The sequence below is a fragment of the Typopeltis vanoorti genome, chromosome 10, assembly GCF_054136105.1.
Source record: "Typopeltis vanoorti isolate ZY-2024b chromosome 10, IOZ_Tvanoo_1.0, whole genome shotgun sequence".
Lineage (NCBI taxonomy): Eukaryota > Metazoa > Arthropoda > Arachnida > Uropygi > Thelyphonidae > Typopeltis > Typopeltis vanoorti.
This window is the reverse complement of record NC_143558.1, coordinates 38,401,651-38,425,111: the sequence shown is the minus strand read 5'-3', so window position 1 is coordinate 38,425,111 and position 23,461 is coordinate 38,401,651. Positions and strand designations below refer to the sequence as shown.

General features: G+C 34.4%; 1 protein-coding gene across 5 annotated transcripts in view; it reads right to left on the bottom strand.

Annotated features, from left to right (window-relative positions):
* Positions 1–3,019, bottom strand: part of LOC150102349 (cyclin-dependent kinase 20-like) — a 162,187-nt gene extending 159,168 nt beyond the window's left edge. Inside the window, exon 1 of one of the 5 annotated variants that reach the window (XM_090399289.1) lies at positions 2,952–3,019. Coding sequence is in view for 1 of the 5 variants with exons in the window: in XM_090399286.1 (XP_090255412.1) it covers positions 2,694–2,697 (4 nt within the window). In the remaining 4 variants the exon portion in view is untranslated. The other 4 variants (XM_090399288.1, XM_090399290.1, XM_090399291.1 and 1 more) reach the window with 4 other exon arrangements.
* Positions 3,020–23,461: the final 20,442 nt, after the last annotated feature.

The window sequence follows — 23,461 nt, the reverse complement described above, 5'->3', positions numbered from 1 at the left end:
CTTTTCATTTTTAGAACTTCAGATTAAAACTAACAGCACCAATAAAAACAATAATAATTAAAAAAAAGGTAAAAAGGATGATATAATATTGTGAACAGCATTACAGTAAAGTGCATGGGGGCAGTGCAGTTTGATTTTAAAAAATATTTACTAGTGTACAGATCTGTTAATGGAAAAACTATATAATGTGAATTTTTGTGAACAAAATGAAGTCAACATCTAAAATAGTAAGTGATTCTTAATCTATTCTGTTAGCAAGAGTAAGACTGAAATTTAACATTATTCCCAAAGTGCATAAAATGCACAAAGGAGATCTGAAATAGGACCAATTTAGATATGAAAGATAATTCTTTATAATTCTCTGGAATTATTTCCGTATTTGTTAATTTTGGAAATTATAAATAAAAGTAGGAAAGAAAAGGCTTTTTCTTTCCTACATTAAACAATTTTACGAGCATCATTATTTTTTTCAGAAATGTTACAGTATAAATAAAAATGTATTTATAATAATAGTTATTATTTAACAATTATTATTTTAGTATTCAAAATAATTAAATAATGAATATCTAATTATTTTGAATAATTATTTTAAGAATAATTCAGAATAATTGTTTCAAAAAAAAAATCCAGTGTCTTAAAGAAATACAACCTCTGCACAGTGTTCAAGCCCCACTTAAAATTAACTACCCTTATATATTCCTCTCTCAGTTACTGGTACATAAAGAATTCCCAGCCAGCAATTTGGCCTATTATGGACAAACATGATCAACCATCATCTGCATAGAAGCCTGTAACAAATACATCTGCAATCATGACTATAGTCAACTGGGCTTTGCAGACCATGCTTTGGATATGGTTCATTGAATCAAGTGGTCAAAAGACTGCCATGCTCTATAGCAGTAAACCCTTACTAACTTGTACATCTCTATCATATCACCCCTCTTCACCCTATCCATTAGACTTTGTAAATTGCTTCATCTCAACCTTTCGTCATAATTCGACATTCCAGAGATCAGAAACTAACTTAGTCAATCACCTCTGGACCCTTTCCAATCCAACATCTCTTCATCCTATTGAAAACCAAGTGACCAAATCTGTGCACAATAGTCCATATGTGGCCTAATCAAGGCCTTATACATGAACAAGGCTCTCCTTACTTCTACAAGTCAGTGTCCTCTGCATCATTCCCATAATTTGTTGTGTTATCCTCACAATTTTAGCAATGTGTCCTCTAAATTTTAGATTCTTATCCACCATCACTCCAAGATCTTTTAATTCTTCAACCTCCAACAATATATCCCCCACCAAGCGTAAATTCTACATCCCATCTTTGTTTCCAAAATTTTAAAACCTTACATTTCCCATCCTCACTCCCATTCCCATTCACTCAATCTATTTAAGTCTTCTTGTAAGACCACAAATTTCTCATAGTATATATTTCACGGCCTGATAATTGCAGCAGTATTAATAATCTTTGTTACCCAATGGTAATATTTTCTTATATCTTGAAGAGCTAGAGCAACCATATCTGGGTGCAGTTGTCTGGATATAGACAAACCAAACCCTTTCACATGATTTTTTTATTTTATTTTCTTTTGTTTTAAATCACTGAAGTAATTATGTCTCATACTCATCATCATGCATATCAAAGATTTAGGCCTAGTGTGGCCTGTTCCGGCCTTAGAAGTCATCATTAAATCTTTTAAGAGGAAGTCCTGGTTTTCTTTTTCCTAATGGCTTGTATTTTAAGGCTTATTTTGGTAATCTTTCTATTTTCATTCTTTGAACATGTTCCATCCATTTATGTTTATATTTTTTAATTTTTTCTATTACTGATTCTTGGTTTAATTCTTTCATAATTTCTTTATTTCTTTTGTGATCATATACTCTATTTGATTGCAGATGTATACTCTATTTGATTGCAGATGTATACCTTGCAGTTTTTCTCATAAACTTCATTTCTGCTGTTATTAATCTTTGTTTGTCTTTTTGTTTTATTGTCCAGATTTCACTTCCGTACAATAAGACTGGTAGGGCTAATGTATTGTACATTTTTAGCCTGGTGTAGTTAATGCCTCTTCCACCCATTTCTAGTAGAAGAGGCTTTAGAATGCAACATCATTTTACAGAGGTAAAAGAAAGACAGTGGGGTGTTGCAGAAAATCCAGAAGAACAAAAGACCAATTATTAATCACAACATAGAAAGGACCTCCCACAATGAGTCTTTTGACTCCATGGAGGCCTGAATAATAATAATAATACTTTGAAATTACACACATACCAAATATTAACTGCAGTTGTTGTTTTTTTTCTATGTTTTTTTAACAATGGGCCATAGAATTAGCAAGATATCAGAGCAAGGATCGAGATGATAACAAAATTCCAAATATTATTATTATTTTCATATACGAGTTGCCAAAAGGTGTCACGCGTTATTATTAAATTACCCTAGATTAGAGAAAGTTATTATTATTATTACATAAACTCTCCTGGAGTCAAAGACTCACTGAGCGAGAGAGATGGGTGATACAAATTTCTCTTCGCTATAATCCTCCTTCACAGTGCTCAACTAATCCCCTTCTCTAAAAATTGAACTATAAAATCCGTTTTGTCAGAGCAAATCATCTTACACATAAGATTATTGTAGCGTGCACTAACAGCTACACATAAATGTATAAATAAATCAGTACTACCCATTAAAATATATACATAATCATTAAAATGCATGTCTGTAATCAAAATGAAAATACGCTATTTAATAGGCGAGATATATTCTTTAAAAAATTCATGTTATTGTGAGACTGCTTCTCGTTCTTGCTTCAGGCAATATATTCCTCATTCCATCATACCTCAGTAAATAAAAATAAAACATGATAAAACAATGTATTTATAGGTAATACTTTATTCCTCATGGATTATAACACATTATAAATAGTTAATAAGCTAATTACACAAGATGCAATCAATTTTTTCTTGAAAAAAAGTATATGGAGAGGGCGCCACATGTTCCTTCATGATGTGCTCTCTACCGTTTGAAGAGAGAGAGATGTTATTGACTCCATAAAGACCGATGTTATTGGCTCCCAAATGATACCTACCTATGAATGTCTGAAGAACAATTAAAATTCTTTCAACAGAACTCAACAGATGAAAAAATGACATTATCATTAAGAGTCGACACAAAAAATTAAATTCACTTTGCAGTCTATACATATAGTAACAAATTAATAAAAAATATAAATAAATAAATCCTCCTTTAACGCATTTTATTCCCGATTAAAAATTTTAATAACTTTAATATATATATATATATATATATATATATATATATATAGAAAGTTTTTTACTTTAACATATATATATATATATATATATATATGTGTGTGTGTGTGTGTGTGTGTATATAAATAGGAGATATAAACGTAGAAAGTATTTTACCTTGGGTATAATAAATGTTAAAGATACCAAGCTATTTTAAACCTGGTTTTACTCCATTTCCCAAATAAGCAAACAGACAAACAAGTCAAGTTTGCGCCTGCAAGTGTTGCAAGTCTAGCTGACCCTGCACATAGTGCAAGCCCAAGGCAACTCATGGTCTAGCACTACGTGCAGGGTCAGCTGCACGTAGTGCAAGACTATGTGTCTGCAAGAGGATAATCTTCAAAAAACTATCAATAAACAACTATACCTCCGTTAACGAAACAACGTAGAAACACAGAACGACACAAAGGTTATATCTCCTTGCCATACATCAGTGCTCTCCAAGAAACTAAGAAGAATTTTGGGAAAGTTTAACATAAAAACGTGCTTCTCTACTCTTCCCAAACTAAGATCAAGGTTAAGCAAATACAAACAAGCTCACAACCATCTACAATTCCCAGGTGTGTACAAAATCACAATTGACTGTGGAAAGCCATATTATGGCCAAACGGAAAAATCCACCCTCCTACGTCTCGAAGAATACCGAAGAGACATTGCTTACATAAGAACCAGAGCTAGTGCCCTCTCAAGCCATGTCCTGTTTTCAGTAAACACAAATAATGAAGGCCGCCAACATGAGATAAACTGGGCAACAATTTCAAACCTTCACATGTGCCACGACGAGGTAGAACGCTGCATGGTCCAGTCTAAAGAAATTGTCATGGACCCTCTCCATATAAACAATAACCTCAGCTACAATTTACTGAACTCATTCAGCTCTGCTGTCAGATATTGGCGCATTCGTGAAGCCACACGCGCACAGGTGTCTAACAATAGAACTTTAACACGGACTGTAGCTCCAGTTCAAAGTTAACTGTGGTTTATTGTCGAATTTACAGTTTTATAGTGACTCAATGTATGTGACTCCTTATAGTGTTTTGTATTGCTTTCTATGTTCTCTCACGCCTGAAGACATCGGCAACTCCGATGAAACATGTTACGTATTTAATAAATTTAATTGTTTGTTCTAATTCTCGGATCTCAGTCAGTATATAAAAATATGAACATATCCCAATTCAGAGTTAATATAACAAATCATCATATATATATATATATATATATATATATATATATCAACAATAAAAAAAGATGTATTCTAACATGAACTAAACAATAGTTATCTTATTACAAATGAAAATGCAAATCCATCAGACAAAATGACATTATTACCCAAAACCTTTTACAATGCTCACTTGAAATAGCTGGTACTACTGATCAGAAACAAGAAAAAATTTCTGAAGAAACAAAACAGCTATGAAGATACGAAGAGAAATGAAACAATCAAATAACCTACAGAAGAAATTGAATACACTGAATTGTACAAAACGATAAGAAATTCAATTATAAATTCATAAAACAAACAGTTGCAAAGAAGGTTGCAATCAATCTACCAGATGGGACCATAACCAGACACAGATATGCTCTACCAAAAAGAATTGATGAATTTTACTCAATACCATATAAGGATGATGAATTAAATGAAGAAGTTAACTACCGAATAGCTGAAGTACCATAGATTCTACCAAAAGAAATTATGTGGAGTATCCAAAGCTTGCAAAATGGAAAAGCTGTAGGTGAGGATGGAGTAATAGCTGAACTTCTAAGAGCGGGTGCAGAAATGATCTACAAAATCTTAGCAAAACTATTACCTTATGTCTGAAGAAAAATTATGTACCAAGAATATAGAAGAAAGCTACCCTAATTCTTATACTTAAAAAGGTGAGGTAGAAGACATGACGACCTACCGATCCATAAGTCTACAAAAGTCATGGCTCATAGGGTTTCTACGAATCTGGAACTAGAACAACCAAAAAACAGGCAGGCTTTCGAAGGGACTTTAGTATAATGGACCTTATTCAAGTTGTACAACAGATTATCGAACGGTGTAATAAATATCAGTTACTATTATGTCTTGATTTTATTGATTATGAGAAAGCCTTTGATTGAGTAAAAACTTATGCAATATTTAAAGCATTAAGAAACCAACAAGTGCAGAAGCCATACATCTGGACCATGAAATCAGCATACACCACTGTCACAGCAGCAATTCATTTCAATGGTAACATTTCTACTGTGGAAATGCAGAGAGGTACACGACGCGACACAATATGCTCAAAATTATTAACTGCCTAACTAAAAGATATATTCAAACTTCTTGTTTGGGAAGAGAAGGGTCTAAAGATAAATTGAAGACATTTAAGCCATTTACACTTTGCAGATGACATAGCTATCTTTAATTCAGTTGCGCATGAATTACCCACTCGTATTCATGAACTCGAGATTGCTAGCAAAACAGCTTGCTTCAAGATCAACGTAAAAATGACCCAAGTTATGTTCAATAGCTATGTCAAACCAAAAATAATAAAAATCCATAACGATGAAATTAAACAAGCAGATCATCGTTACATATACTTAGAATATATATATTACATATACATATACAGGTCCAATGGAACAAAATATCATGTACGAAATTAAAAATTAAAAGATGCACGATGCTTGGGTAAAAAAGCATTTGGAAAATGATATTGAATATTCAAAAGCCAACTACATTATTCCTGAATTGAGAAGTTTTAACTAATGGATTCTTCCCATATTAACATATGGCTGTGAAACGTGGACTAACTGCAAAGGAAATTCAGAAATTAAGAATAACACAATTTATTATGGAAAGAATTATGTTTGGTATCACAAGCCTGAATCCCAAAAGGAATATGTGGATAAGAATCAAACAAAGTCTCTGACATCATAGGAAGAGTGAAACATCTGACGTTGCAATGGGCAGGGCGTATTGCTCTAAAAAAAAGATCAACGTTGGACAAAAGAAATACTGGATTGGATTCCACGAGAGGAAAAAAGTCCATGACGCTGACCTAAATCACGGTGAATTGATGATATCATCAGATTTGCAGGCGTGACATGGGAAAGAAGAGCCATGAATAGACAGTTGTGGAGTAGTCTTGGAAATGCCTTTATCAGCAGTGGATTGACAATGGCTGCTGCTGCTACTGATATATATATATCATCAGCAAAAGTAGATATATACTACTCGGAAACTCATTTTTTTCGTCCCCTAGTACAGGCAAACCGGCTAGTGAACACACGCATCTCCAGACCATACGACACCACACACATAAGACGGAAGGAATAATAATAAGAAAAAGATATTATTATTAGTAGTAATACTAGTATTCATATAAGGGCATCTCCATGGAGTAAGAAGACTCATTGTGAGATACCCAAACCATCTACAGAATATCTACCATACTTCTTGTTAAACTCATTGACAGATGAAGCACTCACAACTGAGTCAGGTAATGAATTCCATTCATTCACCACTCTCAAAGAGAAAAATCTATTCCTCACCCTCTCTTGTTAACTACACTCTTAGTTAATTTTCAGGGATGACGACCTCTTGTTCTTCCACCACTGTCCCACTGCTGAACTATTACCCTTGCATCAATCATATAAAAATCATTTTTGTAACTTAAATGTTTCTATCATATCCCCCTCTTCTCTGTTCATCAGCCAACTTCTGTATATATATATATATACACTTCACAATATATATATATATATATATATATATATATATATATATATATATATATATATATATATATATATATATATATATATATATATATATATATATATATATATATATATATATATATATATATATATATATATTGTGAACTTCAAAAATTAAACTTGAACTTCACATATTAACTCTCATGTACTCATCTCTTCCTAATTCAGTAATTATTCGTTTTGGCATGAATTCTACCAACGTAGAACATATTTTCCTTATTTCTGAATTCGAAACCATACTTTTATCCTTTGTATTGCAAATTAATTTTCCAAGTCTCTTTTTCACTCTTGCCCACAAATTTCCTATTAGGTAAATGTCAGGAGAGTTATCTGGTAACTGAAGCAATTGGATGTCATGATTTTGATGGAACTCTTTCACATTTTTATTTTTTATTTTGGTCTGTGGGCAGCCCTTCCTCTTTCCAACAATCTTCGACGGACTCTCATATAAGAAATATTAATCCGACTATCTGCCAATTCTCTATTATTAAAGTCTTCAGAAACAATATTAAATTCTTTTTTTTTTCGTAATTATTAGCCCATCTTGAGTAAGTGTAGTTTTCCTTTTTTGTCAGCAGAAAAGGTATTTGTCTCCCTAAATCTCTTTAAAATCATATTAACAGTACCAAATCCGACACCACACTCATTGACAATTTGTCTTTGAGTCATGGATGTGTGCTGTAAAAGAGGCCATATTTTTGAACACTTTCTTGGAGATGTATTCATTTTATAGCTACACAAAATGAATAAAGCACTACCAATATAAACTTGCTTACAGTATTAAAAATGCACAACACTATTAAGTGGAGACAGTTAAAATACTCAGTACTCAACCAAAATAGTGAAAACTAAAACCAAAACCAAAATGGTGAACTAATACCGTAACCAAAACTATTGTGAACTGAAACAAAAACCAAACCAAAACCAAAAACTTGACGAAAATTCGGCTTGTTCGGATTAATTTGTTGAAGGTACATAACACATGTTGTGACTGTAACACAAAGGATTGGCTGAATAATAAAAAGGTCATGGACCAAGACCACAGATCTGGTTTGTTGATTAGAAAGGAATGAGAATAATCGTTACACGAAATTCAATGCGAATAACTAAGATCAGTGGTTCTCAAACTGTGGGGCGCAACGCCCAGGGGGTGGCGGCATAAATTCCTACAGATAAAAATTAAAACTGTCCTAAATCAGTTTTAAAACTGATTTAGGGCATTTAAAACTGATTTAAAAGTTATTTGTTGCTAGTTTTAGCAACAAATAAAAATACAGAAAGAAAAACTTTTGATGATACAGGTTTTATTGGCAAGGAATTCCCAACTTTGAGCCAAAAAGCATTGAAGATCCTTATTCCTTTCGCAGCAACTTATTTATACGAGAATGGCTTTTCTGCTTTGGAAGCAATGAAGTCAAAGTATCGTTCAAGACTAAATATTGCTAAAGAACTTAGAGTGGTCATTTCTGATATTACACCACGTTTTGATAAACTTTGTTCTCAAAAGTAGGCCCATCCATCACATTAGACTTTGACATTTAAATGTTTGATTATTTTTACAGAAATAATCAAAAAATAAATACTTGTTATTTAAATATTGTTTCATTTCAATAGATATTTTGGCTAATTGCAAGTATTAAAACTAATTTTTATTGTAGGCATAATATTGTGATACTTTAATTATTTTGTGTCAAAAACTGTTAAATAATATGTAAAAAACACAAAATAAACAATAAAACGTCAAATTTAGTATGACTTCTATTTAGATAACTAAAACCGGCGCGCGCGGGGTAGGGACTCTGACAATGTTTTCTCTTGTCAGGCGGGGCTCAGAGGTAAAAAGTTTGAGAACCACTGACTATGATGATTTCAGAAGTCTGCATAATGTTGACTATGAGAAGAAATTAAGAGACTGTGAGTTTCAGAGTTTGTCAAATTAACAGAGAAGGATACAATAAATTATTATGTAACACCTCCAGGGAGCCCAAAGAATCATTGAAGGAGGGCACCTACTCTACAACTCTCTGTCTCCACCACTCAATCCACCAACTACAACGAACCGCAACTACCATCATCATCTCCAACAAAAGCCATCTACCGTCCATCATCACCACTAGTATTTTCACAGACAATCACAAACATCCATGCGAGAATCGAACCTGCAACCTTCTGGTTGTAGATCGGATACGCTAACCACTCGGCCGGCCACGGTAATCCATGATAATCGGTGAGGGAAAGGCTTTTTAATGCATGATAGGGATGTGAAACTGGTCATTCAGTGCGGTTGAAACGTTGAATGAAAATTCAGTGAACATGGAAGTAAGGAACAGATTTTTCTCATGGCGAGGGATGAGATTGTACAATATGGTGTCAAAAAATGGCGAGTGCAAAATCAATGAAATAATTTTAACATGTGTGTCAGGAATTCTGTTAGCTAGATCTGTTATCGCTAAAAGTTATGTTATTGTTATTTCAGTTTGATAAGTGTTAAATAAATATTAAAGGAGATGTTGTGACCTCACAGAAGGTCCTGAGTGGATGGGCGCAGAGATGGCGATCGGGTTCAATATTTCTCAAATTTTAAAGTTTTAAAATTTGAGAAACAGGGTTGGGATGTAGAATTTGTGTTTGATGGGGATATGTTGTTGGAGGTGGAGGAAATGGAAGATCTTGGGGTAATGGTGGATAAGGATCTGAAATTTAGCGGACACATTGCCAATATTGACGGGGAATTCTGGGAATGATGCCAGCTTGTAGAGGTGGGGAGATTCTTGTTCCATTGTGTAAGGCTTTGATTGGGTCACATGTGGATTTCTGGGCACAGTCACCTAGTTTTCAAAGGGACGTGATCAGGGAGTGAGAGGCAGGTTGTTGCATGCAGAGTTGTGAATGATTGGAATGCCTTGCCTGAGAGTGTCATGTCTGTGGAGAATTTTGGCATGTTTGAAGCACAGTGTGATGATGGGCTGTGTGTGTGTGTGTGTGTGTGTGTGTGTGTGTGTGTGTGTGTGTGTGTGTGTGTGTGTGTGTGTGTGTGTGTGTGTGTGTGTGTGTGTGTGTGTGTGTGTGTGTGTGTGTGTGTGTGTGTGTGTGTGTGTGTGTGTGTGTGTGTGACAAAGGACCTCCTAGATAAGTCTTTGAATTCAATGGGGTCTTGGGATAATAAATAATAATAATAATACAGTAAAATATTATTATTATTATTATTATTATAGAATTATTATTATTATTATTATTATTATTATTATTATTATTATTATTATTATTACGGACAACTGCAAGGAGTCCTTAGACTCATCGAGGGAGACCCTAAATATCATATCAAGAACAATTATTCGGCATTCGCACAGTATCTATCACACTTTGCTTTGAATTCATTTACAGTCATGGCACCCACAACAAACTCTGGCAGTTTATTCCACTCATTCTACACTCTCCAAATAAAAAACCTAGTTCTAACACCCTTGCTAACTACACTCTTGTTCAGTTCCATGGATGGTCCCTAGTTCTCCCATCACCAGACCTATTCTAAAAAATTTCCTCTGAATTAATCTTGTAATGAATGATTGAGGCATTCAGTAATTTGAATGCCTCAATCATATCACCCCTTTTCTGCCTATCAACCAATTTCTGTAAACCACAGATCTTCAACTTGTTCTCGTAAGATTCCTTCCATAGACCAGCAACTGACCATAGTCTTGGTCACTTTCCTCTGGATCCTCTCTACCTCCTCCTCATCAAGAAGAAACTACTGTGCACAGCCTAGATCTATGCACAGTAGTGAAGATGGGGTTTTTATCAAGGATCAATAAAGAGGAACAATAACCTGCTTGTCAAAGTATTCTTCAGTAACCAAGTGATCTGGTGAGCTGATTTAGCCACTTTTGCTATGTGCCCCCTAAACTTCAACTCCCTATTCACCAACATACCCATATCTCTGCCTTCGTCAATCTCCTGGAGCATAGTTCCACCAATGTGATATACTGTTGCTAATTTTTTCACCCCAAAATGCATAACCTTACACTTTGCTTCCACTCATTAGCCCAGACTGCCAATCTATCCACTTCATCCTGCAAAATTTTGACATCATGTGCATTTATAATTGCTGTATCCAACTTGGTATCATCTGCAAATGAATGAACAGTTCCTCTCAGATCCTTTCCTATATCATTAATGAACAAATTAAATAGCAGTGGACCAAGAATAGGACCTTGTGGCACACCACTAGTCACAGACCATCTTTTGGACTCTATTCCTGAATAAACTACTCTCTGATATTTCTCCATCAACCACCCTCCTATCCATCTCACCAACACTATATCCATCCCCATCTGCTTCAGTTAACTGATTAGAGTAACATGTGGTATCCTGTGAATGGCTTTAGCAAAGTTCAGCAGTATCACTGTAAATCCATTACCTTATCCAGTTCAGCCGTCACTGTATTATAAAACGTGAGCAAGTTACTGAGGCATGATCTACCCTTCACAAAACCATGCTATCCTCCATACTGTACCCGATTTTCATCTATCCATTCCTGTATTTTGCTTATCTCGAAAACTTTGACAACGATTCCTGATATGCTGATCGGTCGGTAATCTGCAACAGCAGTCTTGGAACCTCCTTTATGCAATGGAACTATTTTCTCCTCTTTCCACCCTCCCTCGGGACTAACCTAGAGCTGAGATTTAAATTATAAAAATATGGTCAAGGGAACTGACAATTCCTTTGCCGCTTCACGTAAGACTCGAGCTGGTATACCATTCAATCAGAGGCATAGCTGGGGGGTCCTCCCCGGGGGGGGCACTTTGAACCTTTTTAAACTTTTGCGGTTACTGTAATTCTAAAATACAGTCTCGAGAACTCAGTTCCAAATATTGTAATACTACTGCGAATTTTCCTCACAATTGCTGTAAGTGTTGCTAGTTGTGAGAGGAGTTTTTTTAAATAAAATTGATTAAGAATTACTTACATTACTATGAAATAGACTTCGCCAATGTCACCAACGATTTTGCTAACAGAAAAGCAATAAAAATAGCATTTTAGAATGTTAAAATTAAAATTTTACTTCAAAAATAAACATAGTGTTTTAATTTATTTCCCTATACGTCGTTTTGACTTTTTGTATTACTTTTGGTGTGTATTGAGAGGGGCTGCAAACTCAGGGACCACCCCCGGCAGCAAAAGCTCTAGCTACACCACTGCATTCAATCCCATAGATGTATTCACATTAAGGTTCTGTATTGTACTATTCACCTCCATTTCATTCACCTCAATTCCCATATAAGCCACTGGTTCCCTCATTCCTGCAATATCACAGCCTGGATGATATACTCTTGAAAAGTGTTCGCTTAGTAATTCTACTATTTCAGCTGATTCCGTTACCTCCCTGCCATCGGCATTAATTAGAATAATTTTCCCATATACATTTTTTCTTTTACTTGCAACACATCGAAAAAACTGTTTGGAATTCACTTTAGCTTGCATTGCTAATTTCCTTTCATAATCTGCTTTTGCTTTTCTTATTACACTAGTGACTCTCTCTGCAGGTCACCTTTCTCCTTATATTCCCTCCACAGTTGTTTCTTTTTTTTTTTTTTTTTTAGAGCTCAAGCATAATGGTGTTATTTATCCATTTAACTCCCACTTGATTTACTTTCCGGACTCTAGGTATGCAGTCAGCCATTACCTCACTCAAACGCTCATTAACCACTTCCCATGCACTATCAACATCAAGTCCTTGCAGTTTAACATGCCATAGCACTGATCCAAGCAATCTCCTAAGCTTGTCATACCCGGTAATTCCACATGTACCCTGTCTTAATTGAAAATTCCACACATTTAGCCACTTCCCAGGTCAAGATCTAATGATCTCTCTCACCAATTGGTGGCAATATGGGCATATTCATAATAGTAAATTTCTCAGATACTAGGTCAAGCACTCTCGAACCCCTAGTATATTCCATTACATGCTGTCGCAGGTAGTTATCCCTTAGTACTTGCATAAAATTCATTTCCTTCCTCCCCTCCCTCCAATCAATGTTATCATAGTTGAAATTCCCCATAATAATTACCTGTCTTCCACTCATTGAGGCTATTTGTCTATGCGTACTATCTCCACCATCTATTCCATCGCCTGGTCTACAGCAGAACCCAACTGTAAATTTTGTTCTGCTGACCTCAATCTCACACCAGGTAGCCTCAAATGTGCTATTTTCACTATTCTGAAGTTGAACTTCTATTCTCTTTGGCTGCAGTTCATCAGCTATCGTCAATAACACTCCTCTTCCCCCCCCCCCCATTCTTTTCTCTCTGTCTTTCCTGGACACATTATACTCCTCACATTCTATCCCACTAACTATATCATCTTCTGTTAGCTGATATTATATCTAGAAGGCCTCCCCTGATAAGTCCTGCACTCTAAGGTGATAATAATGTCGTTGTTTTAGCAAACTGTAATGATAGTAATACTTGGTATAGTGGTAGAAATAATAATAAGAGTATACCTGTGTAGAGTCGTAGTAGAAATGAGCTGAACTACTGAATGTCAAAGGGTAAAGACTTCCTGTTTACCTATTTCCAAAAGTTGCACACAAAAGAATCTGAATGTTCGTTTGTGGAATAAAAAAAGCCTCCGTAGCGCAATTGGAAGAACGATGGTTACGTTGCACCCTTCTATTGGAAAAGGCCTAAGTTAGATTCTCTTCATGACAAGAGGATTCTTTATATGGGAATTTTTCATTTGAAGGTGAGTTAGCCGATCTCATACCGATATAGCAGAGGGTTTTCTCTCTCCCGGAAACTTGGTTTTTTCATCCCGCATACAGACAAATCGGCTATGAAAATACACATAATTTACAGACAAAAAAATACTCGTAGTGGTGGGGGGAAGTAGGTGGCGTTGATGATAGTAGAGTTGTGATTGGAGAATTAAGTAGTAGGAGACACGTTGAGATATAGGTAGCGCGGTAGAGTAGAATGCCCTCCCGTGATGACTCCTTGGAGATGTCATGTAATAATAATAAATTGCCTCAAGATTTATTCTATTATTAAGAATAACAATAATAATAGATACAGTTTATTTATATTTTTGCTTTAATAGATATCATACGTAACTAATTACGCAATATCATATTTTATATGTAAATATCTAAAGTAGTTTATATAATTGTATCATTTTATATCCTTTCAACTCTTTAACGTATTATTTATTTATTTATTGACTTCCTCTTGGGTCCGGAAGTTATATAAAGCTAAAACGGCCCCCTCTATTGCGTTTGGGGAAATAAAAGTTTTAATAGATTTATTAATTTATTTATTTTTGTTTGTTTGTTTGGAATTAATAATAATCTTGTGCATAGCATCTATGTTGACGTTAGCGAGTATCGTTAAAAAAAATAATTAAAACTTAAGAGCTTCGTATGAGTAAAATGAGATTAGTATGTGAAATTCTCTATACCTTTTTTTTTTTTTTTTGACAGAGAAAAAGGATCGAAAAGAAAGGATCGAAGACCCAGTGGTGTAGCTAGAGCTCTTGCCGCCCGAGGCGGTCCCAGAGTTTGTCCCCCTCTCAATACACACCAAAAATACTACAAAACGTCAAAACGACATATAAGGAAATAAATTAAAACTATGTTTATTTTTGAAGTAAAACTTTAATTTCAACATTCTAAAATGTTATTTTTCTTGCTTTTCTGTTAACAAAATCGTCGATGACATTGGCGAAGTCTATTTCATAGTAATGCAGGCAATTCTTAATCAATTTTATTTAGAAAAACTCCTCTCACAACTAGCAACACTTACAGCAATTGTGAGGAAAATTCGCAGTAGTGTTACAATATTTGGAACTGAGTTCTCGAGACTGTATTTTAGAATTAACTGCAAACGTTCAAAAAGATTCAAAGTGCCGCCTGAGGCGGACGGCTCCCTCCGCTCTCCCCTAGCCACGCCTCTGCGAAGACCGACACTAGTCGTAGAATTAGCAGCCCCACTCAACTTCAACAGGAGTGTTGTTATGGTAACAGTGTTGTAAGATAAACATTCAGCAGGGTAATGCTTCTAAATGCGTTCACTTCAGATTAGCGTGATCTGTTAGAATTAACAGCAAGGTTCAATATTAAATGCTAATTTAATGTTTCCACGAATCAGATTCATTTATGATGTGTATTCCGCCAAACATTTAACTCATATTTAATAATGTTCTTGCTACGGTCAGTTATTATTATTATTATTATTATTATTATTATTATTGGACTAAGTAGGCCTTTTCTCGGTTTTTCAAGGTTATGGCAATAACCTTTACAGGAAACGACCCCCTCTCCTACTCTGTTTAACATCTCTATAATGATAATTATTATTTTAGTTGTTTATTTTTTCATACCGTATAGTGCATTCATACCGTGGGTGGGCTAAGGATTTTTTCTTATTAATTATACATGTTTTATATTTTTTATACAGTCCAGAAGTCCTGCTCTAGAAACCAAACAAGTGACTTCAGGCTTCTAATAAGCAGGACCGTGGTATTACACTGGACGATGAAGTTCATCTTCCACCTAAAGACAATCACAAAGAGCCAAGCCTATAGCGGGATTCGAACCCGCCACCTGTTGGTGGGAGAACGGATACGCTAACCACTGGTCCAGACTAAGCAGGATTTCATTTGTACAAACTAATTCCATTTGTTGAGGTGTATTAATTCAACCTCATCAAAGGAGAAAAGACTCAAGTTCTGGTACCCCTGTCTGAAACTGGTTAATTATATTACTAGCTATTCTTAAGAGGGAGAGTTAGCTGGTCTCGTATGGAAGTAACAGGGATTTTTCCTTCCGGCAACTCGGGTTTCCACCCAACAAAGCAGCCAGAGAAGTGCATGCACTTACATAATATACTCTTCACATAAGCTTTGCTTTGACCATGATTGCAAGCATTCACCCACCCACCCAACCAACTCCAAAAGGCAAATATCCCAATATGCAGATTACACGTCATCACTGAGCAGACAAACAAACAATACGATATTAATCTGTTCTCCAGCAGGCTTATGATAAACTCCATCCAACTGTCCACTTCAACAAGAGAATTATTGATAATCAGAACAACTAGTTCGGTTTGTTAACTAACATTACGTATACAACAACGAAAATTTCTCCTTTCTATAGAAAGATACATGCCAGTATAATTACCACCGTTATGCAGATGAAAGCAATTGATATATTGTAAATAATCACTTGGATGCGAAACTGAACTGAATTGAAATAATCCCATAATATGCGAATAATACATCATCTGCATATTATCCAAATAACAGCAGCAAGGCATATCAGCTAAACGACTTAAGCTCCTACAGAATTTAAGCATGTACAAGCATTATGTGAAAACATGCATTTTAAAATAAACTTTAACAACATACGCATTCTGAATAAACAGCAGCGCACTCAGGGTTTAATCTTGGGGGGAGGGGGGGGGACCAGGTTGAGTAGGTGATTTGAGAATATACATTACGCATCGCATACGACCTATAACTGAGCGTCTGCAATGATTGCTAATTCACAAGTAGTATAGAAATAGAAGACACGACACAACATAAATAAAAAAAATGAATTTTATTAATTAGGAAAATATTTTTGGAAAATTTTAAATAGAAGACACATAGAAATAGAAAACACGACATAACATAAATAAAAAAAATGAATTTTATTAATTAGGAAAATATTTTTGTTTTTTTTTTCCCCCTTTTTCTTTGGGAGAGGCCAGGGCCCCTTTTCCCCCCTCTGGGTGCGCCACTGTGAGTAAACTAAAGACTGAACTACAAAATAAAATGATAAAACTGATCATCTGTTATCAAAAAAAGTTCTGATGCTGACTATAAATAAAATAAATAAATCAGCTATACTACCCCCACAGATACGAGACCCTTCGACCCTTCTGCGCATGTCAAAAGAAGGAGAATCCATTCCGATGGGTAATCAAGCCGCATTGTGGGATGAGTGATTATTATTACACGTCGGAAAATTAACTTCTCTTTTATGATCATTGTAGCTTTTAAAGTGGTAGCTATTTTGCTTGTATAACAATTGGAAATTTTTACGTATAAAGCATGTGATTTAGAGCCTTAATTGCAGTGGTTCTTAACCTAGGTGGTCAATTCAAGCGGATATTTAAAATATGGAGTTATTCCATCTATAAATAATGAGAAGCTACCAATGTTCTTAATATGTGAAAAAACTTTCTCAAACGAAGGAACGAAGCCTTCAAGAATGATTGAGCATTTAAGAACAAAGCATCCAAATAAAGCAAAAAAAGGATGTGGAGTACTTTCGCGAATTAAAGACTAAATTAAAAAATCGTCCTGCACTTAAAGAGTTGGTCGTACAACGTAACCAACAAGAGAAGGGACTTGTGTCTTACAAACTTTCAAAATTACTTGCCAAATGTGGAAGGTCACTTACTATTAGCGAAACTCATCTTATCGGCTATAATGAAGTTTTAGATACGATGATTGGCCCAGGTAAAAGTAATATGACGTTGTCAATTCTTCTCAGCAATAGTGTAATATCTTCTGCTGTCTTTAATGTCATCATCATCATCATCATGCGTATGAAGGATTTAGGCCTAGCATGGCCTGTTCCGGCCTTAGAAGTCATCGCTGAATCGTTTAAGAGGACGTCCTGGTTTTCTTTTTCCTAATGGCTTGTACTTTAAGACTTGTTTTGGTAATCTTTCTGTTTTCATTCTTTGAACGTGTTCCATCCATTTATGTTTATATTTTTTAATTTTTTCTATTACTGGTTCTTGGTTTAATTCTTTCATAATATCTTCGTTTCTTTTGTGATCAAATAGGGTATACTTTGCAGTTTTTCTCATAAAGTTCATTTCTGCTGTTGTTAATTTTTGTTTGTCTTTTTGTTTTATTGTCCATATTTCGCTTCCATACGTTAAGACTGGTAGGGCTAATGTATTGTATACTTTTAGCCTGGTTTGTTTTTGAACTAGGTTTGGTTTAAATATAGAGTTAATTACACTGTTATTTCTAAATATTTTGCAATTTTTACGTTTATATCTTTTTCATTTTCATATGTGATCGTACATCCTAGGTAGTTAAATGAATTCACCTGTTCTAAGATCTTGTTATCTATTACTATTTTAGTTCTTACTGGATCTTGTCCTTTAAAGGCCATAGTTTTTGATTTTTCCGTTGATATTATCATACCATAATCTTTGGATATCTCATTTAGATCGAAAATAGCTTTCTGTAGTTTATCTTCAGAATTTTCAATTATTATTTGGTCGTCGGCAAAGAGGAGAGTGTTTAAGTTTACTGTAGGAGAAAGTTTAATTCCTTGATGTAAATTTTTATTCCATTTTATTATTATTTCATTTAAGTAGATATTAAAAAGAGTTGCTGAGAGGGGACATCCCTGTCGGACCCCTTGGTTTATCTCTCTCGTATATGATAGCTCGTGATTTAATCTTATTTGTATTTGATTATTTTCATATATACTTGTGACAGCTTTTAGAATATTCTTTGGTATTTGTCTTTCTTTTAATATGTTAAATAATATGTTTCTTTTAACCTTTGCCAAATGCTTTTTCAAAGTCAATAAATGCAATATGTGTTTCTAAATTGTATTCTCTTCTTTTCTCTATTATTAATTTTAGGCAAATTTTGGCCGGTTCTATACATGATCGTCCTCTTCTAAATCCATTCTGTACTTCTAAAATAAAGTTTTCAGAATATTTCATTAGTTTGCTATTTAAGATTCTGCTATATGTTTTGTAACAGGAATTTAGTATACTGATACCTCTATAGTTTTTAGGGTCATCTCTATTACCTTTTTTAAAGATAGGAATCACAATTGCTTTTTTCCATTCTATTGGGGGGATACCAGTTGAATAAATTTTATTTAGAAATAATAAGAGTCTTTCTTTGAATCTTGTTCCTGCATATTTATATAATTCTGAACCTAGTTTATCTTCTCCAGGTGATTTTCCATTTCTTGTTTCTTTCAAGCTGATTTCTAATTCTTCTTTAGTTATTTCGTTTTCATTTTCGTTAATTGTTTGACAGTTGTCTTTTTTAAAATATTTGTCTGTCCATAATTCTGTGTAGTAATTTAGAAATTCTTCTAATTTCAATTCAGCGTTTAATTTTATGTTTTCTTTGGTATCTGCATTTAAGTGTTTCAAAATTTTATATACATTGGGTCTTGTTTTATATAAATCATGTTCTAAATTAGAAACAAATTTGTTCCATGATTCTCTATGTCTTTTTCTGGCTTCTCTTTTAGCTATGGCTCTTATTCTTTTATATTCTATTTCATCTTCTAATCTTTTACTGCTTAACCATTTGTGATAGGCTTCTTTTTTCTTTTTGATTATTTCTTTCACTGTATCATCCTAGATCGTCAGTTTTTTCCTTTTATTGAATTTTTTGGTCTTTCCTAAGCTTTCATTTGCTGCTGCATTTAGTATCATTTTTTATATTAAGCCATTCTATTTCTATTTCTTCATGTTGTTTTATTTTATCTAGATATTGGTTAATTCTTTGTTCATATAGCCATTGTACATTTGTATCATTCAATAGTCTAGTTTTATAAACAAATGTTTCAATTTTTCTTTCTGTTCTTGTTACTTGTAGCCATTTAGGTGGTAATCTTACTTTTATTTTAACAAGGAAGTGGTCACTGCTTATTTCATATCCTCTGTGAACTCTAACATCTAGTGAAAATTTGATGTCCTTTCATTTAATATAAAATAATCTAATATTGATTTCCATCCTCTTGCTGCCCAAGTATATTTATGTATGTCTTTATGTTTATAGAAGGAATTCATTCTTTTTAGGTTATTATAAACTACAAAGTCAATCAATTTTTTACCATTACTGTTTAGAGTATGTTCTCCATGTATTCCTATATTATTATTAATTTTCGTGTTTCCAATTCTTGCATTTAAGTCTCCTGCTAAAATTATGTAATCATTTTTATTTATTTTATTATATATGTTTTGTAGCTGATTATAAAAATCAATATTATTCTGTTCTCTTCCTTCTTCTGGGGCATATAAACCAATTATTGTTAAATAGCCTCCATCTTTAGTGTATTATTTAATGTATATTATCGTGTATATATTAGTGTAGTATATCGTCTTTAATGTATTATTTTATTATCTTTACTATTCTACACGTTTTTTCTATATATTTTCCTTTCTTACTCTGCCTATATTAGTAATATCTTTTTATCTTTACTCTCTTCTATTTTTATTCTATTCCTAATTCTTTATAGCTTTACTCCTTCTGCGCTTTTTCTCTCTGAATCTTTCTTGCTTATATTATTACGTACTATGTTTATCTACCCTTCGCACTACGAGTCTTATGCCTAAGATACTACAAAATTTATTTAATTTAGATTGCGCCACTAATATAATTTAATTAGCATAAAACTCAATAATACTGCCGGCAGATTTCTCTCTCAAATTCCTTCAATAAAACTTTACACAAACAGTCGTGGTCTGTTCTTTTACTTAACTTTACGCTTGGGCTATCTCACTTAGTTTCCCGCTCACACGTCCGATTTATTTAGGAACAGTGCAGTTGTAAAAATAAACAATCAGACAGCACTCCTTTAACAAAAAAATCAAAACAAATTTTATTTACATTACTATGAAATATACATGAATTAAACAATAGGGAGATTGCTTTCTCTATCCATCTATAAAAATTCTTTAGCACACATTAGAACCTTTTTACTTCTACATTAATTGATCTCTTTAACTCAAAAACTTATTTACTCTCTGCTTGCAATTTCATCTTATTAAACTCCTAGTTTACTTGCAAAGAGGTTAGAGTTATTTTTCAAATTTGGTATCAATTTCCAACCTGCCAATTGACTCTCTTAAGGACACTTCTTATCACTATTAAACAAAAATCTTAAACGTCCTTCTATAACAACTATAAGAGGGAATATACAAAAGTGTGTAACTTACAAAGGCTCTGTATCGCACATTCAGTCAAAAGTCTTTCACTAAAAGTTCTATGGCAATTCTTTCATCTCAGATCTCGAGCTTCCTTCAGGAAATTTGGCTTCAGTAGTATCTCATCGGAAAAATAGCGGGCTGTAAACAGCGACCTGTGGTACTCATACAGCTCTGGCAAAATGTTGTTCTCCCACGGCGCCAAGAAAAACTTCCGAGCGAAGTTGCTTCGGGTAATTTACATCACCTTTTCTCACTGCTTTGGCTCGCCGAAAATGCCTGGACGACTGCCATCTTGAGTAACTTGAACTCCCTTCTCTAAGAAACTGTAATTGCCTCTTTTCACTCTTGAATGGGATCCCTCTCTCTTCTCGGCGACTGGAAGCTCTTCCAATAACTGAAACTGCCGCCAACTCTCTGCTTCGGGAATTTATATCGGCTTTTCTCCTCTGGCTTGGGATCACTGAAATGCCTGGACGACTGGAAGCTCTCTGGCGACTCGAAGCTTCCTCTCTGGTGGCGACTGGAAGTGGGGAGCTCTCTGCGGCCTCTGGAAACCATCTCTCTGGCCTAGAAGTCGTCTCTCTCTCTAGCGACGTCTCGAACCGGGAAGCTCTCTATGCTTTGCTTTGTCCCTTTTTATTATGCCTTCTCTGAGATCACGCACGAAGTTTGTAACCCCCCAAAGAACTCGACATGACTCTTTCATCTTGCAAGTTAGGCCCGCCGCTTTCTGTACTCCTCCGCTTTCTTTTGTTTATAAGTTTCCAGCCATTGGAAAGGTTGTTTGACCCTTTCTGACTGACTTCGGAGGTGTTTACGTGCAGAGCGTGTAAGTCTTTCTCATATACAAAAAAAAAATCATAAACAACCCCTTTCTTATGCTGTCATGTAGAGCTATTACATAAAGTTCAGGCGGCAAAAAACATTGCCTTGTTTTTTAACACTGAAATATTCTTATTAAAGGAGTATATACAGTTAACTTCCAAAGGGTTATTTACAAAAATATCTAGTACAAAATATACAGAGACAAACAAGTTATTTTTACAATATTCTCATGGGACTTGACCTATATAAAAATCGATGCAATGCGCTTTAAAATATTTAAGCTACAATCGAGTTTTTACAATAGTTCAGTATCAACAAGTATCGATGAAATGGCAAAGGACATTGAAAAAAAAAAATTGTGATTTTAAAACCATAGAATTTCCTTTACAACTCCATGAGACAACTTTACGTGACAAACAAACTTTGTTAACGCCTACGTGCGTTATATAAATACTAATGAAGAAATTCTTGAAGAGTTTCTATTTGCTGAACAACTGAAAATTGACAAAACAGATTTTACAATTTTTAAGGTTGTTAAAGACTTTTTTTTTAATGCTAAAAACGTTCCTCTCACAAATATTATTGCGTGTGCAACTGACGGAGTACCAGCTATGATTCGTCGTCACCGTGGATTTATAGCACATTTAAAAGAGGTTCCAAATATCTTTACAATTCACTGCATTCTTCATAGACACAGCACTTATCTGCAAAACATCATAGTGATAGACACTACATAAGACATTGGATGATGTTATTAAAGCAGGGAATAAAATAGAAGCCCAGTCATTGAATGCCTGTATTTTTCGGGAACTTTCCCATGAAAACGAAGAAGAATTTGAGCGTCTTTTGCTTCACACTGAAGTTAGATGGCTCTCAAATGGAAACTGTCTGCGACGCTTTAATAATCTGTACGATACTGTTTTGGAATTTCTTGACTCACGTGATGAGAACATGCGTAATGTTCTAAAAAAAGGAAAAGGTTGACATCGCATATCTTTCCGATATTTTCACCAAATTAAATGAGGTTAACATCAAATTGCAGGGAAGCAACATGAATCTTATTAAAGCAACGGGAATTATAAATGCTTTTATAAGCAAACTAATGTAACGATCTTCTTTTATTCTTTATTACTAATTAGCAGTGCGCGCGTTTCCTCTCGTAACCTTGCTCACTTTACTGCATATTATGTTTATCCACCTTCCGTATTTACTCGTATGCCTATGAACGCTGGAAAATTTATTTGTTAAGACTGCGCCATCCAGTAATTCAATATCGGCATAAGATTCAGTAAAACATCCGGTAGATTTCTCTCTCTCGTACTGGCGTAAATTCCTTCAACAAAGTTTATATAAACAGTCGTGGTTCTTAAGTAATTAAACTGCGCTTTTAATGCCTTAGTTGTTTCCCCGCTCACAAGTCCGATTATTTTTAGAAACAGTGCATTGTAAAATAAAAGATCAGGCAGCAGCACTCTTTTAACAAATAATTAAAACACATTTATTTACATTAATATGAAATATACATGAATCAAACGACAGGGAGGTTGCTTTCTCTATCCATCTAAAATATCTTTAGCATAAAATTAGAATCCTT